The sequence below is a fragment of the Ranitomeya variabilis genome, chromosome 5 (genome assembly GCF_051348905.1).
Source record: "Ranitomeya variabilis isolate aRanVar5 chromosome 5, aRanVar5.hap1, whole genome shotgun sequence".
Classification (NCBI taxonomy): domain Eukaryota; kingdom Metazoa; phylum Chordata; class Amphibia; order Anura; family Dendrobatidae; genus Ranitomeya; species Ranitomeya variabilis.
The window spans coordinates 56,833,118-56,846,296 of NC_135236.1; the positions used below are offsets into that span (position 1 = coordinate 56,833,118).

The 13,179-nt window shown below is 45.2% G+C and overlaps 1 protein-coding gene across 1 annotated transcript in view; it reads left to right on the forward strand.

Annotated features, from left to right (window-relative positions):
* ZGLP1 (zinc finger GATA like protein 1) overlaps positions 1 to 12,029 on the forward strand; it is a 40,550-nt gene extending 28,521 nt beyond the window's left edge. The window contains exons 2-6 of the mRNA XM_077260777.1: positions 107 to 877; positions 1,142 to 1,245; positions 1,383 to 1,476; positions 10,445 to 10,553; positions 11,860 to 12,029. Of these exons, the coding sequence (XP_077116892.1) occupies positions 107 to 877; positions 1,142 to 1,245; positions 1,383 to 1,476; positions 10,445 to 10,547 (1,072 nt within the window). The 3' untranslated portion in view covers positions 10,548 to 10,553; positions 11,860 to 12,029. The remainder of the gene's footprint in view (positions 1 to 106; positions 878 to 1,141; positions 1,246 to 1,382; positions 1,477 to 10,444; positions 10,554 to 11,859) is intronic.
* The last annotated feature ends 1,150 nt before the right edge of the window (positions 12,030 to 13,179 follow it).

Genomic DNA, 13,179 nt, shown 5'->3' on the forward strand with positions numbered 1-13,179 from the left:
CCTGGACGATATATGCTCCTCAATATTATGGTTGTTAGCCATGTTTTTACATTTCGAATTTCTCCATTTTCCTTTACCTACATTATACATTTTTTTTTCTTTGTAGGGCCTCTTCGGTAAAGGTTATTAACAATTGCCTAACAAGAACCCACACAAAAAATTCCCTGAAAATTGGGCAGACAATGTCATGTGTTACAGAAATACCAGAACCTGGTATAATTTATTTACTTGAAGAAAGCATCCAAAAATTACCAAAAAGAGAAGGTAACCTTGAAGATGACCATGTCCTGAAGAACCTTTGCTCCATGACTGGTGAACACGTAAAAACCCTTTCTGTAAAGAATGGTTACAGCATGACACAAGCTCCTTCCACCATGACTGGTAATGCCATGGAGCTGCTAAATCTAATTAATATCAAATGCACTCACTTAAATAAATTAGGAGGAGATGATCTCAGGATAGAAGATATGGATCACCAGCGGAAACACAACGGTGGTCATGATGGGCAACCTAAAATGACGGAAGATGAAATTGCAGTTTTCGATCTTCTCACCTTGGCTTCTGCCAGTAAACCACAGAAGTTCTGGGAAAGTCCCAATATAAATGGCGGCCTGATATCTGACGAGCACAATTCGAGCACTCTAGGTGAAGTATCATCTGTGGAGAGAGTAGAAAACAAAACTGGAGAATCTTCCTTACAAAACATCTCCACAGACTATGGGGGCTGTATCCGGAAGACCCCCCGAAAGCAACCAACACCAAGGAAAGGTGTGGAAAATCTGGACCCTTCATTCAAGGGCATTGAATTTCAGATGCATCTTTGCTTCGGGAAGGAGAAGTGCGACGACTGTCAGCTCATCGTGACTTCTTGTTACAGGTACGGAACGGAAATTAATGGGGGATGATGTACTGTAGGTTCTGTAATGAGGTAACCCTAGTAAAGCAATGGTAGCACCCATGGGGAAGCGGCCAGTCATCAGAGCTGGGTCTTCTCCATCCATGGACGCCATAGCTGGGGTATGTGTTGTATATATTCCTTCACCCGCTCAAGGCACAAAGTCTGTGGATGAGTAAATGTAGAACTGTATAATGCGCAGAATGAAATGTTACTAGCGGGACTCACCTTCTGGATTTTTTGCAGCCGAGGAAGAAGTAGGAGGAAGAGTGCAGAATCCAGACTCCGATTTAAGTCAACATCTCTGTCCAGTGGATCAGAAGACGATCATCTGCCTGCAGCATCCTCAAGTATATACCTCAGTATACACTGTGATCTATGGTGATGATGACTATCCATGGATAATATCACACTGCACAATTAAATACCTATGCACTGATATTAATCGCACCATATTATATAGAATTAATTTCATATCTCCGTTTAGGAAACAAGCAATGTGCGTCTTGTAAGACCCAGAAAACTCCGCTATGGAGGGATGCAGAGGATGGGACTCCACTATGTAACGCCTGTGGAATCAGGTAATGTATCAAGTGTTCGACCGCTCATTTATTACTATGTTATGTTAAAGGGCAGTCCAAATATCCCCGGTGTATAACATCCAGCCCCTCACCCCTGTGGTGTATAAAATCTCAGCCCTTCACCTCCCGATATACCAGTGTAGAAAATCCGCCTCCTTGCTCCCTGGTGTATAACATCTGGTCCCTTCGCCCCTGGTGTATGATATTCGTCTTCTTTGCCCCTGTGCATAACATCCGGCCCCCGGTGTATAACATCCGGCCCCTTGCCCCTCAGTGTATAACATCCGGCCTCCAGCCCCTAGAGTATAACATCCGGCTTCCAGACCCTAGAGTATAACATCCGGCCTCCAGACCCTAGAGTATAACATCCGGCCACTCACCATGAGTTTACTGGCATGTGACAGAATGGCTGGTTAGAAAAATCGCCACCACTCTGCTGACTCCAAAACTGCAGAGTCCAGACCTCCTGCAGTATTATCATCACCACAAATACTGCACTCTCGCCGGGAGCTTTGTGGCCAAGCAGCTGCATACAGCTGAAGCAGTGCCTCAGCGACACCACCGAACAGAACTCAAATACGGTAGACGAGGAAGCAGAAACAAAACACCGGTTTTATTGAAAGACAAAGTAAATGAGACTAACGGTTGTTGTAATGATAACAGCAATAATAGACACAAGGAGAGACAGCTGGAGCGTGTCATGCAAGCTGTGCTCCAGCTATGGCAATATAAAGTTCAATACAGAAGGTATGTACTATTGCTACGGACTACCCTCTTCTAAATCCCTGCTTGGCTTCCTATAATTGAGCTACAGCTGCCAAACAAGGGAAACCTGCTCTATACCATAACACAGTTGAACACTTGTGTCACACTCACAAGTTCTGCAGTGCTGAGGAGAACATCTGCTAGCTTCTGCTTGGTCTCAATGTAGTGGAGCCGAGTTTGCCGTGTTGCACTCCTCCTTTAGGTTAACTCTTCCGTCTTCTTCTGGGTCTGGGGAAGTCTCGTCCCACCTTCAATGCTTAGGGGTCACTGGTACCTCTTTGTTGCTTGTAACCTGTTCTCTGTTACAGGTGCTTGAGGCAAACTGTCTCGGCTGTACTATTCGACCCTTTCCTTCTGATATGGTCCTGCTAGTCAATCCTGTGGTAATCGGGCACTATCTTCTCCCTTAAAGCTGCTAATTCATTTAATTGTCTCTCCGTGTTAAGACACCCTTATTGGTCTGTTTTACTGACGCATGCACAAGTCTCTCCCTGTCTCCACTTTTGGATCAGACACTTTCTACTTCTTGCTCAAACCAACACACAGCAAGCTGCAGGGGGTAAAGTACCATTCCAAGTACACACAAATCAGAATTGTCTCTTAAAGTCACAGTGTAATTCAGTTCTTGGCAGGGGCTGACCCCCTACACAGCCTTACATCTCCAAGCACAGTGCCGAGCATCCAATTTCAGTGGTGTTGGACTCTGGAGGAATCGTGTTCTATGCAGGGACGGATCACACTTCTCTTATGGATGAGTCTTTGTTTGGGGATTCCGGGAGGACATTACCCACCTGACTGCATTGTGCCTCTGTACAGTTTGATGGAGTAGGATAATGCTATGGCTTGTTATCAGGGGTTGTCCTCGGCACCTTTAGTTTTTCAGCACAACACATAGTCAACAGTTGTGGCTTCCAGCTTTGTGGGAACAGGTTAGGGAAGACCTTTTTCTGCTCTCCTTGACTGTGCTCAGTGCACGAGGTCCATACAGACATGGAGGGGGGAGTTTGATGGCAGAACATGACCGGCCGCACATAATCTCAGCCCAATCCAATACCTGTGTATATTACTCCCTGTCCCAAATAAACGGAGACATTCAGTGTCCATATAAACACTGTCCTAAGACTGCCATATATTTACCCCACTGAGCAATAAAAGGAGCCATAACATGGCAACATAGAGCCAAGAGTTGCTGACAGAGCCATATAGTGCCCATACAGAGCCATATAGTGCCCTGACGGAGCCATATAGTGCCCTGACGGAGCCATATAGTGCCCAGACGGAGCCATATAGTGCCCAGACGGAGCCATATAGTGCCCAGACGGAGCCATATAGTGCCCAGATGGAGCGATATAGTGCGTTACTATTTGAGGAGCTACTAAGGCTGTAACTCCACCTGCATTTCTTTCTCTGCTGTTTTTTCTCCTTTTTATGTTTTTTTTTATTTTTTTTTTACTTTATTAGATTTCTATAAAAGTGATTGTATCAGTGGGAGGCGACGCGTCTTTTCTTGGTCGGGATGATGATTGTATTTCCCTAGGTGTCGGTATACAAACCGCTTCTGTTCTACATGAGATTGTTGTTGCATTTCATGTAGAAAGGAGAGGTTTTTGGCTCAGGATGGACCACCTCGCCCGTCACCTTTCTTGTATTTATGACTTGTTGATGCATCTACAGAGATCTGTCTACAGCCATCATTTCTCATGCCGCTCCTGCCCACACAGTGTTTCCACCCGGCACTGGAAATCTTCCCACATTCCTCAGCCTGCACGGGAATTCCCATTTAGCACATATGCAACTAAGTTTTTCCACTGAAATGTTGGAAAACATCTGCAAAACAAATGCCTGACGTAGGATGGGAGTCTCTTCTTTATATGTTCTGTGCTTTGTACCTAAATCCCAGGACTCCTCTGCTGCTCCAAAAAGCAGAGCCGGTGTCAACTGATTCAGCTCTGCTACTACTGGTATATCACCAGCTGTATAGCAGGGTTATGCTAAAGCAATGTAGCAGAGCTGAGCTTGTCACAAGGCAGAACTAACCAGCGATGTCGCAGAGTTACCCAGTGATGTAGCAGAACTGGCCAGTGGTGTAGCAGAGTTACCCAGTGATGTAGCAGAGCTGGGGTTTTTTACAAGACAGAATTAGCCAGTGGTGTAGCACTGTAGTTAAGTAGCAGGCTGAGTTTTTCACCTCAGATGGCCTATAAGTAGGGATGAGCGAACCCGGTTCTCACGAGGGTACCGTGAAAGCCGAAGTGATGAGCAGTGACCTCACTACTCATCATTCCGGCTCTCTCACTGTCCTCGTGAGAAACGGTTGCTGTGAACTGAGGTAACCTTACTGATGTTACCTCAGTTCACAGCGGCCAGGTTTTGCGGAGTGAAGAGGAGACCCGGCAGTGGCTGCTGCTCCAGTGTATGGAGCTTCGTCTTACATACACTGGATGAAGAAGTCGGAGATCGTCATGGGACCTTTATTTGGATGTATCCATGGCCCTTCCCAGCCTATTAATATCAGGAAAGCCCTTTGAACCCCTTTGACTTGTATGGGGTTCGGGTGCAGGTCATGTTCAGATTCCCAAACCAAACTTTTGACTCAAGTACGGCTAAACCTGCCAAACCTGAACTTCCACAGGTTCACTAATTGCTACCTATAAGGCCTTAGAGCTTGATGTCAAAGGTGTGCGTCATATTGCAGTTACAACCTGAAGTACTGAGGAATAATGAGAACCAGAGGAAGTAGGAAGACTAAGTTCTCTGCTTTGGGTCCGGGGTAGGTGAGAAACATTTTCTAGGTTAATCACATTTTAAGGGGGTGTTTCCTTCTGGGACATTTATGACATGTTGATTGCATTTAACTTGAATATTTCACAGACGTGGGTCTGTGTATGGTGTCAATCAAAACTACAACTCATCCCGCAAGAGCAAGCCCTTATACAACATTGTTGACAGAAAAAAATATGGCTCTTGGAAGCAAGGCAGAAAAAAAGTGAAGCTCGAAAAAAGTAAAAAAAAAAAAATCGAACATGTGCACAGCCCCATAGAATAACATTGGCCCGAGTGCGATATGTTTTGTCAGATTTCACTTGGACCGAAAAATATTTGAAAAATCGAGTGAAGGGGTTAAAACTACAATGTCAGAAGAACTGATAGGTGCACCTCAATGGGAGGGGAATAATTCTGTATTCAGTGAGCGCCCCCTTGTGGTGGTGGCAGGAATCCACTATACAGTCTTGCAACTGCCCACACCAAACTGCTACCAGGTCTACGTGTGGGTATGATGCTTTTATTTTCTATTTGGACTTGATATCCTACCAATATTTCCAGGATCTTGCCTGGTGATCATTCAGGTGTTTGTGATTTTTTTTATTAAATGCCAGCATTGATGTTACTCTTGAGTGTCCGTGGCTTCCTCCTCCTGATCCCTCTCGTGTGACTCCTGCTCCCTTATCATGGAGTCGTGAGCTCCGTCCTTATTTGCCGCCTGCAGTTTTTGGATGTTTAGTGACATTCTGCATTACTTATTTCTGCGCCCTAATTATTTTTAGCAGCTCGACCGCTCCTGGGAAGATCTGAACTGTTCCAAGTCTTTGTTTTTTTTTCTGAGATGTCAAAGCTGGTCGTGGAAATGACTTTGTAGCCCTAAATATTTTCATTACATTTTCTCCTTTTTCTTGTATAGTAGTGATCTGTAAAAAATGATCTCATTACCATTACTGTATGTTGAGGTTTAGGCTCTTTCCGTAAGGTAAGGTGTAGATGTCGCGTCGTCCCTTGTATATCAGTAGTAAAAATGAATACTGGTTAATGTCGTGAAATGTTTTAGCTGCATGTTTTGTGTAAATATGTTGAGAAATTTTTGTCACTGTATTGAGGGTGAAGGTAATTATTTCCCCTTTAAAAGAGGATCTGTCACTAGGTCAAAAGTGGCCAGTTTATACTCTTATTTTATTCTCATTGCTCCCCTTAATATTGGTTGTTTTTTTTCCATATGGTACCAGAGATATGGGCCAGCGCTTTTATACACTTTACAAAAGGGGCATGGTTTAAAAAGGTATTAATACAGAGCAGTCTAAAGACACGCCCCAGAGGATCCTGTGAGACCCTTCTGTAAAAACTAACACCAAATAAAAAGGCCCATATATTAGGAACCATATAGAGGATATGAAAAACAAAATACCCAGGGGGGGGCAGTGGGAATAAAATAGGAGCATAAACTGGTCACTTTTGACCTGGCGACAGATCCCCCTTTAAAGGGGAAATCATCACTTTTACCCACATAATGAAATACAGTGATAAAGATTCTCAACATAATTCTTTAAAGACGACCTCTCACCAAAAGTGGCCAATTTATGCTCTTATTTTATTCCCGTTGATCCCGAGTATTCTGTGTTTTTTTTCTTTAAAATGCTCTATACAGGTCCTGCAATATGGAACTTTAATATTTAGTGCTAGTTTTCACAGTCCTTTAGAAAGGGGTGTAGCTCACAGGATCCTCTGGGGCGTGTCTTTAGAATGCTGTGCATAATTACTCTGTAAGCCACACCCCCTTTGTAAAAACTATAAAAACTAGCACTAGATATAAAAAAAAAAAGCCCAAATCTCTGAAACAGTATGGGGGATTTTAAAAAACAAACAAACTGAATATACAAGAGAGCAGTGAGAATAAAAAAAAGAGTAAAACCTGTCCACTTTTGTCCTGCTGATGAGTCCTCTTTAACTTGCAGGGTAGATGTAGGTACTGTCCTGTGAGATGAGTGATGATTCATCCCGATGCCATGTTGTTGGGGGATACTGTCATGTGTCCTGGTACTAAGGGTAGCATTTTGACACTCTTGAGGAGTTGGGTGTGACCCTTTTGCTGATTCTCATGGAAAGCCAGAGATGGCGCTATAGCTTCCTACGTAGAAATGTAGGCCGGATTATAGTGGCAGAGAACGTTGGGATGAGCAGGTCTAGATCCATAGCCTCCATGGGCTAGGAGTCCGGGGCAGGCGACGAGCGAGTCTTCCTGCTTACTAGTTGGAGAAAGGAGTTTCCTCACATTGCAGAGAATGAGACCTGAGAGAGAAACGCTGTAAGGAATGGTCTGGTGTACTGGGACAGGGAGCTGTGGCAGCAGCACAGGTGAGGGGCCATGGACAGGTGAGGGACCATGGAGAGGGAGCTGTGGCAGGACAGGTGAGGGGCCATGGACAGGTGAGGGGCCATGGACAGGTGAGGGGCCATGGACAGGTGAGGGGCTATGGACAGGTGAGGGACTGTGGACAGAGAGCTGTGGCAGCAGGACAGGTGAGGGGCCATGGACAAGGTGAGGGGCCATGGACAGGTGAAGGACTATGGACAGGGAGCTGTGGTAGCTGGACAGGTGAGGGGCCATGGACAGGTGAGGGACTATGGACAGAGAGTTGTGGTAGCAGGACAGGTGAGGGGCCATGGACAGGTGAGGGGCCATGGACAGGTGAAGGACTATGGACAGGTGAAGGACTATGGACAGGGAGCTGTGGCAGCAGGACAGGTGAGGGACCATGGACAGGTGAGCGGCCATGGACAGGTGAGGGACTATGGACAGAGAGCTGTGGCAGCAGGACAGGTGAGGGGCCATGGACAGGTGAGGGACTATGGATAGGGAGCTGTGGCAGCAGGACAGGTGAGGGGCCATGGACAGGTGAGGGGCCATGGACAGGTGAGGGACTATGGATAGGGAGCTGTGGCAGCAGGACAGGTGAGGGGCCATGGACAGGTGAGGGGCCATGGACAGGTGAGGGGCCATGGATAGGGAGCTGTGGCAGCAGGACAGGTGAGGGGCCATGGACAGGTGAGGGACTATGGATAGGGAGCTGTGGCAGCAGGACAGGTGAGGGGCCATGGACAGGTGAGGGGCCATGGACAGGTGAGGGGCCATGGACAGGTGAGGGACTATGGATAGGGAGCTGTGGCAGCAGGACAGGTGAGGGGCCATGGACAGGTGAGGGGCCATGGACAGGTGAGGGGCCATGGATAGGGAGCTGTGGCAGCAGGACAGGTGAGGGGCCATGGACAGGTGAGGGACTATGGATAGGGAGCTGTGGCAGCAGGACAGGTGAGGGGCCATGGACAGGTGAGGGGCCATGGACAGGTGAGGGGCCATGGACAGGTGAGGGGCCATGGACAGGTGAGCGGCCATGGATAGGTGAGGGACTATGGATAGGGAGCTGTGGCAGCAGGACAGGTGAGGGGCCATGGACAGGTGAGGGGCCATGGACAGGTCTGGGGGCCATGGACAGGTGAGGGGCCATGGACAGGTGAGGGGCCATGGACAGGTCTGGGGGCCATGGACAGGTGAGGGGCCATGGACAGGTGAGGGACTATGGATAGGGAGCTGTGGCAGCAGGACAGGTGAGGGGCCATGGACAGGTGAGGGGCCATGGACAGGTGAGGGGCCATGGACAGGTGAGGGGCCATGGACAGGTGAGGGGCCATGGACAGGTGAGGGGCCATGGACAGGTGAGGGGCCATGGACAGGTGAGGGGCCATGGACAGGTGAGGGGCCATGGACAGGTGAGGGGCCATGGACAGGTGAGCGGCCATGGATAGGTGAGGGACTATGGATAGGGAGCTGTGGCAGCAGGACAGGTGAGGGGCCATGGACAGGTGAGGGGCCATGGACAGGTCTGGGGGCCATGGACAGGTGAGGGGCCATGGACAGGTGAGGGGCCATGGACAGGTCTGGGGGCCATGGACAGGTGAGTGTCTTTTTTATTAAGTACTTTTCAGCCTTCAAAATGTCTGCTAGCTGTTCGCTGTGTTTTGTTGTATTTATGTGAATTGAGTTGCTAAAAATTTGGATTCTGGTGAATCTGACCTTTTTGAGGAAGTCAGTAACACATTTGATTCACTCATCTGTAGACTTTATATACTGTCCCTCTCTGTGAGTCCCAGTGCCCCTGTGCCTTATTGAGGAGTACCTGCCATACTTGGGTGCTTCTTCCGAGAAAAGTGCAAGTCTGTTGTAATTTGTGAACCTTCTCTGTAAGCTCCTGCTGGGTGACTACACCCTGTGTCCGGTTATTACCCCTGTCTTCTCCAATGTCGGGGCAGCCTCGGCTTACTATCACATTGGCACATGCATTCACCCTTTCGCCCCTTACATTTTGCGAATTATTGGGTGAATATATATATATTTTTAGGCTGAGTTCACTCGTTTCCTTTTTTGTCTCAAATTAGCAGTAAATACTTTAAGTATGTGAAAGGCATCAGGGCATGCTGGGAGTTGTAGTTTTATTAAAGTACAATTCTCATGTAAAGTGGCTTCAGCTGCTGCGCTCTTCGCTTTCATGAAATTCTTGGCATCTTCACAGAGTAAGATCCACGCTCTGATCTCATTCCTGCCTTGTACTGAAGTCTGGCTTCTTCTGTAAAACATTGTTATAGTAACTGCGCTGTGTATTTCTGGTCGTCAAGAGCCCAGTTCAGGGTTTCTCAGATTTTTTTTTTCCATTTCCAAATGTACAAAAATAGATAAGTTCACGGATGTTGCCTGCATGGGAAAGTGCTGTACAGTGGGCACCGTTACTCCCATTGAGCAGCCACATTCTTAGCATTGGTGGGTTTTCGTCAGTGGATACTGTATGTCATAACCTAATCTATGATCATATCCAGCATAGCCTGTCGCTCGATTGTATGGCTTGCTTCCGATTGTATGGCTTGCTTCCGATTGTATGGCTTGCTTCCAAGTAGTTTCTTCCTCCTACCTGGAATATGCAGTCATCTAACACCTTGAAAGTCGAAATTGTCATTTTTTTTTTTTGTAAACGTTTTTCTATCTTAAATTGTTGTATTAATATCTCAGGGTTTTTGGTTTTTTTAATTGTCATTGTCATAAATGGAGTTATGACCTATGCACATTAAAGGCTGCAGGCACTGGGTCACTGCCGGCACCTGTGATTTTGGAAAATGTTTTATGGGTATTCACTTTGATGAGTCGGGGCCTATACGGACATTATCATCGCTGTCCCCATTGGGGCTCTGAATCTAGAATCCCTATCAGTATGTCTTTGGAGTGTGGGAGGAAACCGGAGAACCCGGAGGAAACCCATGCAAACAGAGGGAGAACATACAAACTCCTTCCAGATGTTGTCTTAGGTGGGATACATCTAAACAATTATAATATGTATACCTGTTATATATCAGACATAAGTGTACAACTGCTTCTATAATCTTTTAGGTACAAAAAATATGGTCTGAAATGTGGCCGATGTTGGAATATCCCAAAAAGAGATGGGAAATCCTGCTCGAAATACTGTGGATGTGGTGGCATGTTCGTATAGAATAAGGTACCTTCATGTTTTGTCTACCTGAGCCCACACTGTACCCTAGAGATTGTGTAATAGCACCTCAAGGAAGATCGGCTATAGTAATATTTTTATGAATTTTATTTAAGTGTCATCCATTTATCTTTTTGGATGTTTCTAAGACAAGCCAGTGCAGCATAAAGGGGCAGTGTCCTGCATAACATTCCTTCAGTAGGTTGTCACTCTGAGAATAGTAACCCTCCTAGGAGAGCAACCTCTGTAACCTACAGTGTAACTTGATCAAAGTATTTCACACCTAACTAGTTAATTGTTTCAAAGTGGGTGTTACCAGAGAGATATCACTGGGGGCGTGTTAATTGTTTCAAAGTGGGTGTTACCAGAGAGATTTCACTGGGGCGTGTACTTCTTTTTCTTTCTGATGCTGACCTGACTGACTGGCAGTAACACACTGGGGATAGAAGACTATGCCCTCAACAATAGCATTGACAAACAGTTTACTGAGTGATAACATGTGCCAGAGCACAGCAGAGCTGAGTGTGAGTAACAAACAGCTTTCTGCTCTCCTCTCTGGCAGTCAGTGTGGGGGGAGGAGCAGTGCTGCAGAAGTTGAGTCTCAATACAAACACTTCTGATAACTCTCCTCTCAAATTCAAATTAGCTTTACTGACAAAAGCAAATGCACATTTGCATTGCCAAAGAAAGTGTAGTACTACCGACTCTGCAGCTCCCCACCCCGCTGACTGCTGGAGATGAGAGCTGAAAGCTGTCAGTTAATAACACTCAGATCTGCTGTGCTCCAGCACATGTAACCACTCTGTAATGAGTAGAGCAGACTGTTTGTCAATTGTGGGGGAGTGTTCTTTTTTTAACCAGTATGTTACTGGCTGCTTATGATTGGTCAGTGTCAGAAAGAGGAAGAAGTACACGTCCCCAGTAAAAGCTCTCTGGTAACGCCCATGTAGACGTATTTTTTTTTTAACTGTTTAAGTACAAAATACTTTGATAATATCTCTGTAATGGCAAGCTGAAATGATGAAAAAATTTAGAGCAGAGTGCAGCTATAAAAACCTATTTGGAGGACTCAACGTGTCGATGCCATATTTCCCCTGCGGGGGCGCTGCAGTGTAATTAAATGCTTGTTTCCAGGTTTCCCCACAAATTGATTGATAGAGGTCACAGCAGCAAGAAAGAGACCTTTTTAGCAAAAAAAAGTGTTGTCCAAAGTGAACCTTTAGGTATTTAGAACTGTTGCGCCTTCTCAGTAGTTTTCTATATACCCCGATACAATTCACTTTTGTAAAAAATTATCTTTTTCTTTCCGTTTTAGGAAGACGAAGTCTCCCGTGAATTTTTGAAGGATAATTTGTGTTCTCTTGCTGCTGTTTTACAGACGTTTACAGATAAAATAAGAAGAAAAATAATAATATGAAAATGAAAAGGCAAATAAAATATTTCATATTTGTTAATTCTATCAATAAAGTTAATTTATATTGTTATAAATCTGCCTCTCTTATTCTGTACTGACACAAAACTGGAAATATCACCTCTCTAAGTGATGGGCTGTGTGTCTCCATGAGTGGGGCCGAGCTGCAGTACTAGACAAAGCCTGTAGATATGTGTGGCGCTGTTTCATAAAAACACACAAAAAAAGTCAGTTTTTTTTTAACCCCTTCATGACCCAGCCTATTTTGGCCTTAATGACCTTGCCGTTTTTTGAAATTCTGACCAGTGTCCCTTTATGAGGTAATAACTCAGGAACGCTTCAACGGATCCTAGCGATTCTGAGATTGTTTTTTCGTGACATATTGGGCTTCATGTTAGTGGTAAATTTAGGTCGATAATTTCTGAGTTTATTTGTGAAAAAAACGGAAATTTGGCAAAAAATTTGAAAATTTCGCAATTTTCACATTTTGAATTTTTATTCTGTTAAACCAGAGAGTTATGTGACACAAAATAGTTAATAAATAACGTTTCCCACATGTCTACTTTACATCAGCACAATTTTGGAAACATTTTTTTTTTTTGCTAGGAAGTTATAAGGGTTAAAATTTGACCAGTGATTTCTTATTTTTACAACAAAATTTACAAAACCATTTTTTTTAGGGACCACCTCACATTTGAAGTCATTTTGAGGGTTCTATATGGCTGAAAATACCCAAAAGTGACACCGTTCTAAAAACTGCACCCCTCAAGGTGCTCAAAACCACATTCAAGAAGTTTATTAACCCTTCAGGTGTTTCACAGCAGCAGAAGCAACATGGAAGTAAAAAATGAACATTTAACTTTTTAGTCACAAAAATGATCTTTTAGCAACAATTTTTTTATTTTCCCAGCGGTAAAAGGAGAAACTGGACCACGGACGTTGTTGTCCAATTTGTCCTGAGTACGCTGATACCTCATATGTGGGGGTAAACCACTGTTTGGGCGCACGGCAGGGCTCGGAAGGGAAGGAGCGCCATTTGACTTTTTGAATGAAAAATTGGCTCCAATCTTTAGCCCACACCATGTCACGTTTGGAGAGCCCCCGTGTGCCTAAACATTGGAGCTCCCCCACAAGTGACCCCATTTTGGAAACTAGACCCCCCAAGGAACTTATCTAGAAGCATAGTGAGCACTTTAAACCCCCAGGTGCTTCACAAATTGATCC